Source organism: Drosophila erecta, unplaced genomic scaffold (assembly GCF_003286155.1).
Source record: "Drosophila erecta strain 14021-0224.00,06,07 unplaced genomic scaffold, DereRS2 tig00000055-arrow-pilon, whole genome shotgun sequence".
Classification (NCBI taxonomy): domain Eukaryota; kingdom Metazoa; phylum Arthropoda; class Insecta; order Diptera; family Drosophilidae; genus Drosophila; species Drosophila erecta.
Window position 1 is genome coordinate 14,109,938 of NW_020825200.1, and position 10,997 is coordinate 14,120,934.

The 10,997-nt window shown below is 43.3% G+C and overlaps 2 protein-coding genes across 4 annotated transcripts in view; one reads left to right on the forward strand and one right to left on the reverse strand.

Moving 5' to 3' along the window:
• Window positions 1–8,982, reverse strand: part of LOC6543011 — a 41,515-nt gene extending 32,533 nt beyond the window's left edge. For 2 of the 3 annotated variants that reach the window (XM_026978941.1, XM_026978940.1), the window contains exon 1: window positions 7,797–8,968. The gene's annotated coding sequence lies outside the window, so the exon portion shown is untranslated. Of the gene's footprint in view, window positions 1–7,796 lie in introns of all 3 variants that reach the window. The other variant, XM_001969790.3, reaches the window with a different exon arrangement.
• LOC6541996 lies at window positions 4,117–5,568 on the forward strand. Its single transcript, XM_026978943.1, has 2 exons — window positions 4,117–4,280; window positions 4,338–5,568. The coding sequence occupies exon 2, from the start codon at window positions 4,349–4,351 to the stop codon at window positions 5,483–5,485; it is 1,137 nt and encodes a 378-aa protein (XP_026834744.1). The 5' UTR covers window positions 4,117–4,280; window positions 4,338–4,348; the 3' UTR covers window positions 5,486–5,568.
• Window positions 8,983–10,997: the final 2,015 nt, after the last annotated feature.

The following is a 10,997-nucleotide window of genomic DNA, read 5'->3' on the forward strand; positions in this document are numbered from 1 at the left end:
AAAACAACGCAAAAGGGTTTCATATTAGAAATGAATAAAACTTTTCGTTCCATTTTGTTTTGTTGCTCCCGCTTTTTTTAATATAAAATGGCTTTGGGTGAAAAATTTGGAAAGTGAAACGGGCAAGGAGAATATGTAAATATGTGTTGGATGCTGGATGCTGGATGCTGGATGCTGGATGCTGGATGCTGGATGCCGGATGCCTTTGGAGCCTACGGAGCAGCATGCTCGGAATTTAAATTTGTAGCTAAGCCTCGAAAAATGCGAGCCGCTTCATTTTGCGAAAGCAACTGGACCCTTTTGTGGGTGTGTGCGATGTATCTTTGGTGACAAAGGACAATGCCAAACGGGCTGTGGGGGCGACAATAAAATTAAATATTCTATTTAATGGCGCCGTAGTATGCCAGACGCGTCGCGCAACTTTTCTTGATGCATTCCTGCAGGAGCGGGACCTTTGACCTTTGAGAGTTCATAACTACAACTTGAACTTCCTGCAGCGCTCTGAAAGTCTAATCCTTTGTTTGCTGCAGATAACAAACTCGTACTGCAATCCAATAAAAACAAAGCCGTAAACTATCATTTTAATTCCGTTTCCTCGCCGCTCGCATTGCATCCAGTTTATTCGAATTCTGATTGTCCGTTTATTAGCCCGAGGCCCCTTTTGAATAAGCAAAAGTAAAGCCACGTCCATGTCCTCGCCGGGGGCATGCAAATAAAACAGATTTTATTGGCGGTCCTTGGATCCTTTTTCTTTTTACCAATTTTCGTCCAGCACTTTGCCTTTTTCTGGCCAACAAGAGGCATGGAAGGGTTGTTGTTTCGCAATTTCGTGTGCCATATAAATTAGACAGATAATATAAATTAGATGGGATCGGGCGGCTTGTGTGATCAGATACCGAAAGCATATTTGGGGCTAGGCTGAGCCAAAATCGATGACACAAAATAATGCCTCAATTAAGCTGGCACCGAAAGTTGTTGAGCCAGCGATGGAAAACATAATGAAAAGCAAGCATAATATTTTCATCTCCTTAAGGTCGAGCCCCATTTCAAGCACTCCACACTCCACAATCATTTTCAATAGATATTAAATACTCGGCAGCATTTTTTGTTTGCCCATCCGTGCCCTCCCCTATAGAACCTTCCCCCGCAGACCACGAGGGGTAACCGCAGCAAACAGAGTCAACATTTTTATTCCACGCTCCTTGCGCCGAAAGACGTAATGAGTGGCGGATGTTGGGGGTCAAAGGTCGGGGACGTAGGCAGACGCGGCATTTGTTTGAGTAATATTTTCGTGTATATTTTTCAGCTTTTCTGAACATTGCTGATGGTTTTTTAGTACCCTATGAGAGGCTTTTGCGGGTATGTCTGTTTGGGGTTTCAACAAAATCACACTTTGTACCGCTGTCATACTAGTACGGTAAAAATAAAGCGCATTCTGCCTTGTTGTTTGTTATTTCTGTTTAAATAAAAGTCACCCTCAATGATAATAATTCTCAAGAGGTATAAAGTAGTCGATAAATTAGCTCCATTTAGCTCTATTTCTGTTTAAATAAAAGTTACCTTCAATGAACACTGTTTTTGTCAAATCTAAATTCTTCAAATAATTCCAAATAGGTATAAAGTAGTCGATAACTGAGCTCCATCATCCCTTGACGCCGGGCAAAAGTTTTAAAGGCGTCACAACCTTACAGAGCATTACAACTCACTTGTTTCGCTGGCTGGCGGGGGAGGTTTCGAGAAATGGGTCTTAGCCCGAGTTCGGGGGTTGCCTGGTTCCTGTTCGAGTTGGCCAGGGTTGCCAGGTCCTTGCACACCCACTCACCCCCACTGACGGCGCATAATTGCGCCGCGTCTGAAAATGAAAATATTTGAAGCTGCGAGCTTCTCAAGTGTAAAAAATTTAATTTCGAAATGTAGGTTTAACGAACGGAAATTGCTTTCGCTCTCCGCGGAAAAATGGAGTAAGCCCTTGCCGTTATTATTGTTGCCTGATTTTCCCTCAACTTTTCGCCTTCCTGTAGTTGTTGTTTTTGTTTTTGTTTTTGTTGTCGTTTTTCGGCTGCGGAAAAAGCAAAGTAAATGCAAAGCCAGAAGTAAAGTCGGGCGAGAGCAGAGATTCCCGGCCGAAAACGTATCTCATTTGTGTTTTCGTTTGCAATTTGTTTGGCTAACTTTCTGATTGAGCTCGTGGCTCATTGCGGCGCATAACAGGCGAACGGAATTGTTTAATGCTTTACATCTGGCCCCAACAGCAGCCCCGCGCCATCTCAACTTGGCCCCATTTCCCCGATGGCACACTGCCGGGTAATTGCAATTGATTTGTCGAGCACTTTGCACGCCAATTTGTTTCTGGTCACGGTCAGTTTGGCCGGGAAATGTGGTCAAGGCTGTGGGAGGCCTGCAAATCGAGAAGGTTTTAAGTGGGCAAAACTTGAAGGCTTTCTTTGATCTTGAGATGTGAAAAACCAAATTAGCACCTTGCCAAAATGCCAAAGAGAGCCACATTTTTAGAGAGGGGGTAACTATTTTTGGAGGCCAAGCAATCCACGCTTTTTTAAAACAAAATAAAAGGAAATGGAAAATATATTTTACATATTATTGTACAACGTATTTCTTAACCATGAGGAATGGTCCTCATGACCAAAGTGTTAGAACGAGTTGAGAATTATTAAAGTGCAAGTAGGTAAATTGCGAAATATTATATTGCTTGTTTTAAGCTTTAGATCGACCATTTAATTCGGGTAACTGGTTTTTAATTTCTACAAAATGCATCCCCTCCTAAGGGTGGTTCATGATTATCCTCGTACAATTCCCAATCAGTTTACGCATATAACGGTGGGTTTCTCCGGTTTCCGTGGAGGGTAACACTCCAATACATTTTTATAAGGCCCGGCGAATTTTGTTTGCTGGGCTTTAAAGCATACTTAAAACATTTTAAGAATTTATTTTACTTATATATTTTCCATTGAGGAACAACAAATATTTTATAATTAGTCGCAGAAGTATGTTAAAGTAAGCTTTATAAACAAGTTAAAAGGTTGAGGTTCTACCTTTCGTACAATTTAGCAATTTAATCCCTTCCATTTGAACTCTCAGCAAGCCACGCGAGGTCAAAGTGCATTTCTGCACAGTGTCATAAGGTGGAAGCCAGCTAACCTGGCTTTTACCAACAAGTTCCTACTGAAAAGGCTTACAGAAACCGGTGCCTGAAAGTGTGTAACAAAAAACAACTCTCATGGAAAATCCGCAAACACACTATGGCAAACTTTTTTAAAAACCCCTGCCCAAACTTTCGGCAAATATGTTGCCAAACCTTTTTTGGTCAGTGCTCCGAGTTCGATCAACTTCTAGGGCACTCTATAGGAAACATTAATAACATTATCCGCTCCCAACGCCCAAAACAAATGCAAAACAAACTAATCAAACTTTCTGCAGGATAACCGAAACGACACAAAATGCGCAAAACAAATTGCTTTATTTTCTAATTCAGCTAGAAAGCATTTTCCATACTTTGTTTCCGAGCAGAATCTACGAGCGAGTGGGGGAAAAATCGAAAATCAATTTCTGTTAATGTGCCTGGGCCAAGAGTTTTCTGCCAAGAGACCTTGCCCCCCATATAGCCAACTACCCAGCCGCCCATCGAAACAGCCACCCAACCCATGGAAGCCCAGCATGCGTTGGCCAGAGCATATTTTTGCATAAAGTTTATGCAAACATTTTTACTCGAAACCCGCATAAATTACGGATGCCGTCTCGGTGCCCTAATAAACCCTATCTGGTGGATGTCTGGGGCTCAGTAAGTGGCCCGCCTGCTCCGGCTCATGCTTCCAATGGTTTCAATGGTTTCAATGGTTCCACTGGTTCTGGTCCTGCTTATTTTGCATGTCATTTGCGTCTGAGCACTCTGCGGCCCAGATTTTGGCCCAGATCTGGAGGAGCTCTGCGGATGCAGAATGGACCCAACCGGCTCTGTGCGCCTCCAATCGCTGTGCGGCATATAAATCTTCAATATTTATAGCAGAAAACCTACCAAAAATATATATTTTAACTTGGTTTAAAAAGGGTAGAGAGCATGCCGAGATCAAAGCTGCCCCTGCTTTTACTTTTCTCCAGTATTCTATCGGCATAGAAAACAGCACACACTTTGTAGACTCAATTAAATAATTATTTCGGAATTTTTACTTTTACACCGTTCTTGCAACGAAAATAAAACACTCTGCTCACATAAATTACGAACGACTTCGTGTCCTAAATGCACAGATAAGCATTTGCCCGCAAAAGTATGTCTCTTTACCATTATTTTTCGACTTTTATCTTAAATATATTGCATTCATCAGCGAACCACGAAATGCCGCCTGTTTCAAAACGGAGTCTACCGAAAAGGTCCAATGCAGATCAACACATTCGAGCCCAAATCAAAAAGACGAGTACGCTGTCGAAAATAATAATTCAAGGCACTGAACAGTTGTTGGACTCCAAGAATTACCCAAATATTCAATTTATTGAAAAGCCCAGAAAAATGCGGTATTCAAATTCGTCGATTTCCAGTCTGGGGCGCCATGCCACACAGCAAATCGATAATGTTGCAACTAATAGCAAACCACAAGGAATGTTTGGTGCAAACGAACAAAAACGGACATCAAAAGATGTGATTTCCGAAATTAGCAACATGTCTACTAGTTCAGTGTCAGTAAGGAATAAGCCGTTTGAGAACTTTCTTCAGGATTTCTGTTTGGCTCATGGTTCCATACCACGGGAAAGTGTTCAGCAGGCCATCGCGAAGTGGGAGGAAATGACATCCAAGCAAAAAGAGGAATTTAGTCCTGAAAACTATGTTCTGAAATTATGTAATCAAGTGCGCAATCGTGATGAAATTTTAAATGCAGTTGGTTTGAATCCGGCTTATCAAACTACAAGAAAATTTCAATTTGGAAATAGTAAAGCCAGTAAGGTCAAGAGATCGTCCCCAAGGCTACGAAAGTCAACTAAGCGCTTAGCTTCAAAGCCACGAGGTGTGGTGAGTCCCAGAAAGTCGTTGAAAAATGCAGCCAAAAAGCAGGTGCCTCCAATGGTACCGGTGCGTCTAAGTAACAGCGCTTCGGCCTACAAAAACTTTCTGCGCAAAATCCGTCAAGCAAATCCTGGTCTGATGTCCGTAGAAAAGTCCTCCTTATGGCGCAAAATGACTCCCGCCGAAAAGGATCTCTATCGCGTAGTCAACAAACCAAACCAAGATGAAACCAAGGACCGGAAAGTGTCCAGAGTTCAGGCTTCCAAGCGCGTGAGGAAGGGAAAAGCATCACGATCAACCCAGACTCCGGAAAACGCTTTAAATTATTCGGAAAGAAATTTTAATATTCAGCGAGATGGCCAACTACAAGTTTGGGCCCAAAGTAGCACTTCCCTAAGGGATACGCGTCGCTCCTGGCTCCGACTTGAATACATTTCAAAAGCCTTTAAAAAAGTCAAGAATATGTTTAATTAACTACTTGTTTTCAAAATTTTATACAAAACAAATTTAACGCTATAAAAAAACAGAACTGCGCGTAAAATCGCATAAAACACCAACAAAAAATGTTTCGGTCTACTTTGGTTGGGGTTCCCGAAATTCCTGACTAATATTTCTAAGTATCTATCAAGTCAGTCGGATGAGGTTGAATTTTAATTCGCCATGCGGAATAATTCAGCTGCTTGTGCGATTTGTTTACTACTTGTAGCTCTGCCACTGACGCCTCTGAATCCTCCACAATCATCGCCGATTTGTGGGCGGACTGGACACCGAGGGACTCGAAGGGCCTTTGTCTACACTCGACTTTCCTGCATTGGTTCCTGCTCCTGGGCTAACAAATTTCTCGCCATTGTTTACTCGGTTCAGAGTGCGTTCAGAGTCGTTCCAGCCCCTGAACTCTCATAGCTGCTTCCGTTTCCGGCTTTGTTTTCGTTCCGTTTCGTTCGAAGGGCCCGGGGCAAGCTTTCCACATTTGGTGTTTATTTTATTGTACATTTGCTGCCGGCAACTCCGCTGAGCCGTGAACTGTTCGGCGTGTCATCATTCGCCTTGGCTTCAGTTGCTGAACATCATCATCATCATTATCATCAGACCCGGAATCACCGCCATTATCATCACCGCCATATCCATGTATGAGAGGTAAATTTCCCCAGCTACCCTAGACACGAGGCAGTTGGGACGGGACGGGACGGAGTTGGACGGTGTTGATGTCTGTGCCCGTTGTTCTGGCTGCTGTTATTGTTGTCTTTCGGTTGCTTTTCAGCGTGCGCCCTTCGTGTTATTTACTTAACAATTTACTGAATAATTTACACACCTTCCCCACCCGGCGGCTGCTGAAAACTTTTGGGCTGGGCATATTGGGCCAGGTAGCCAAGATGCAAGAGCAGCACACAAGAACGCACCGAATTAATTTAGAATTTTCCATTTTATTGCCTGTATTCTTAAAAAAAAATATTTTTTTGGAATAGATTAATTGGAAATTTACATAACATAACTGGATATATGCATATGTTCTAAACGCACGGTTATATTTCATTAAACGTTTAAAGAAAAGTCGAAAGCTGGGTAGCATTTAGTCTAGCTGAAGCCGAGACATTTCCATAAGTTGCCTTTATTTTTTGTTACCGCTTCGCTTCCTGTTTGCTCCTTGCCGGCCACCCCCACCGCGCCTCCCTCCCCGTTTTCCTCTGATGGGCGTTGAATTATGAACCTGACTTTCCTTTTGGGGGTTTTGGTGGGGGGCTCTGTGGAAAGTAAAACTTTCACCGGTGCTGCGTGCCCGTGAGCCTGTGCGATTGTGTGGGTGTGTCAGTGTGTGTGTGGGCTGGTGTGGTGTGGTTGATAGTTGTCCACAGAATCACACACACAGCAAAGGTTACATTCGCTTGTGTTTACTTAGTGGAGTCTTTGACTGACATTTAATGCGGTTAGCATACGTGTGTGCGTGTTCGCTCCACTGTGTTGATAATGTGCATAATAAGCCCTAATTAATGTTAAATAATGAATTTTCTCATTTGCACGCCGTCAGCGCTGAACAGGCATTGCCTTCGGCATTTTCTCGATTCCATTTCATTTCAAGGCAAACACACGACTTCCAAATACTTGCAGTGTAACCCCCGATTTACCCAAAAAGGATCCAGTATCGAGCAGACGGGGATGTTAAAAATTGGTGTTTGGAGAGGTCCTTTGTTGTGGTTCTTGCACCTTTCCCCTTTCCGAAATTTGCCAAAGCCACAGCACAAACATTTGAAATATCAGCAAGTTTTACTTCAGGGCACTTTGTGTGTTTGCTAATTAAATGACCTTATCAAAGGGGCTTTTTCATGTTCGCAAGCCATTTGACAGCCGTAATTTACACGAGCTTAATTGAATGTTGAACAAATTAATGGCAAGAGGCCAAGAATGCTTCCAAAAAGGCAGTATCTGCAATCAAGTACTGAGTAAAGTTGTTGGAACTCTTTTTTTAAAAATCCAGGCTCCTGGTGAACTTCACTACCAATCCCCCAAAGAAGGCAATCCTCACAACGGCCAACTTCCCGTGAGAAACTCTTTTAAGTCGAGCACTTTTGTTTATTTACAAGCATTTAACCGAATTAAACAAGCAACTTTGCGCATAACAAATATCGAATTTGGCCCTTCGACCCCAAAATCGTAATGCGGGATAAGATGGGAAGGAGTTCGAGCATATAAAAAGTTCAAACTGTCAGAACTTTGACAGCAATATTGCTGAGTTTTATGTACAACAAGCGGAATAACTAAAACAGTGCAGAAATTAGAAACAACATACCGAAAATGTCCATAAAACTTTGCCCTCGTCGAATCCTGCAACTTTTTTCGCCTGATTCTTATTGCGGATGTTGCTTTTGTTGCTTAGCCGATGATGATGATGGTGGTGTTGTTGTCGCAGGAGAAAATCAATGTCGGCATATTTTATCCTTTTTTCATAGCCAGGCACGAAAATACATGAAACATATATATACAATATACATATATATACAAATAAAATACACCACTACACTGACACAGCAAGGGAGTAGAAATCCAAACGAGAAGCCAGAAAAACAGTTGCCAAACTCAGCTTTTTTTATATGTATATCGTAGTTGATTAGCCGCCTGATGCTGTGGATTTTTATTATTACTTTGTTTGATTTTTTGCCCAACTGGATTTTCCTTCTTCGGTTTTTACGGGCCTTGATTTGATTGCATTTTGTTTGTGGATCATATATTCTTTTTCTTGTTTGCGTTGGCACTTTCGCTGACAGCCCTTGAGGCAATTATTTGTTAGACCCGAAATCGCTTACAACGTTTCAATATTTTGTTTGACTTTTTAGTGAATACATGTTGCAGCGAGTGCTCCTCAAGTTTGTTGTTTGTTTAATTTTATCGCTGCCTCACTGTTATTTTTCTTTTGTCACTTTTCGAGCTGGGTGGCACGCGCTGAGTGGCATGTCAATCAAAAATCAATCAAAATGTTCGCGTTTTCGCGCTCGTTAGCATTTACACATGTTGTTGTCGCTGGTTTCTCAAATTGCGGCAAATGGATTTCAGGTTGTTTTCCGAATATCCCGTCTCGCGTTACCCGGCGCACTCGGAAATTCTGTTGGCGACACGTACTGCTGCCCCCCAACTCTTGCCTCCTGCCTCCTGCCACTTGCCACTTCCAACTTGCCACTGTACACAGACACACACACACGCGCACAGCAGCAGGGAAATCCAGGCTCCAAGGAGTTAACTGCGGGTTAGTGGAGTTAACTACGGATTAGTTGACCACCTGGTCAGGCTCCTTGGCTCCTAGCAGCTTCAATTCCGGCGGAGTGCTCCACGGGCGGGGCTACGGATCCGTCCGGCTCGGCGCTGAGCGGAAAGAACGGAGCGGAACGGACTCGAACGGATCGACTGCGGCGTGTCTGTCGCTCACGGCGTACGCTTTTCAACTGCTGCGCCCGCAACGCTCGACGGATTTCCAGGCAGGCGGACGCCTCCGCCAAGTGAAAAGCAGGCGGAGTTCGGCCTCCTCTCTCGGCAGCGTCCTCGTGCCTCGTTTTCACTCGGCAAACTGTTATACGCGCTCTCTCCCGAGAGAGAGAGAGATGTTGTGTAGAAGAGAACGCGCCGCGAGGGAAAGTTGCCCACCACTTTCACCGGTTTCTCTGCTGGGGAAAGAGCTACCTTATTTATATTTTCAATGTGATTTATACGCCTATAAAATGCCTAATCAACGGGACATATCAATTGCAGACTATTACCAATGATTTGCACCTACAATTAGTTGTATTAAATTTTAGAAATATATAAAACATAAAAATTGAAATATTAGTAATATACTGAAGAAACCTGGAGACAGTAATTATGAAAAGTTTAAAGGAAATAAATTAATATAATTTATTTACAATAAAACATTATATTTTAACACAGTACAATAAATTATTTAGGACACAATACTTGCTTATTTTAATTAAAATTGATTTAATTACCTTCTTTCGAACGGCCTACATTTTTTATTGTTATTTATTTATTATTATTTAGTGCTATTGTTTGTGATTTCTTTGCCCGCTTTCTTGCTGAACACAATCCAGTGCGATTTTATTTCTGGCTCTTCTCAGTATAAGAGTAGCCACACAAACTGTTCCCAGTTGATTTCCCCCTATTCGATGCTCTCCCAGTATCACAGTTGGTATAACAGGGCACTCGTTGGGGAGTCGGCGCCACTCTGGAAATACAAAGCCCACAGCCAGAGCCAGAGCCAGAAAAGCCAACCTCAACACTCGCAGCTGACTGACCGAGCGGGTGGAAAACTTCAACACGGACTCAGGCGTGAAAACTCCCAAGCTGAAGTCCTCAGCCGGCGAGATATGTGGCCGGAATCGAAGGCTTCAGTTGCCAGTGCATTTCCCAGCCGCCCACGCACAGCCCCGCCCAAATACCCGTGACACCGGGCGAAGCGGATCCCTGCGGAGGTGCCGAAAATCCATTTTGGCCAGAACCGAAGCCAAGGAGGAGTCGTGGAGAAGGAAGGAGGAGTGGGCGGTCGGCCAAGCCAGCAGCGGATAATATCGATTCGGTTCGATTGTTGTTGCCTGGCTGCTCGAATTGTATATTGCTTTATAAGCAGCTTCTGTCTTCGCCAAATATATATACATATATATGAGAGAAAAGAAAAAACAGAAGAAAATCAGCAGACCCTGCCCTGCGGTTGCTTATTTGGCTGCTTTAGTTTCGATGCCATCAAGCGAAGTCCTTTTCGCGATTTCAAAACTGGAATAAATAAAAATAAAACCAGAGATGGGAATTTTACGTTTTACGCTGTTTTTCTTGTTTGATGCCTCTCCTTCTATCGCAATGAGTAAATAACCAATGAAGCAGATAGAAATGTTTATTGTTATTCTTCGGGGGCTCCTCCTTGGTCATTCAAATCAATTCCGTAGGCAGCTTGTAGCTGAGTTTGTATCTCCGATTTCATCTGCATTTTTATTTAAATTTACATTGGCCGGGCATAAAGGACAAGATTGTCGTCTTGCCGAGTAAACGAGCCATTGCACATTATGAATGTTGGCTTACAATCCTGGTCCTCCTCCGCGCAAATGCTCCTTTGTCGGGAAGTACAATAATTAAGGCTGCGTTAAGTATACGCACCTTGGGCGCGGAGTGGTGCGGCTTGTTCGCCGTGTTCTCAGCTCCACTCGCGCATAGTTTGTGTCGCATTAAAACTATTTAAGTTTTTAATGCCCTAACAGCGATGATCTTGTGCCTGGCATATAAATTACTCAGCCGCCCCTTGGCCCGCCGTCTTTGCGTTAACGGCGCCTCAAAGGCCTCTGCCCTGCCGCCACCCACAACCACCCACAACCACCACCCATCAGCCAGCAGCCAGCTGAACGTCCTTGCCATCGAGCGTGGAAAGCGCGGAAGCAGCGAAGCTCCAAGATGTTGAGCACTTTGCCAAAGTTTTTACTTGGCTCGTTGGCAATTTTTACTTTGTTGCTTTATA

Excerpts from the sequence above, each read along its gene's own strand:
- LOC6541996 (XM_026978943.1), top strand. The coding sequence starts at position 4,349 with ATGCCGCCTGTTTCAAAACGGAGTCTACCGAAAAGGTCCAATGCAGAT.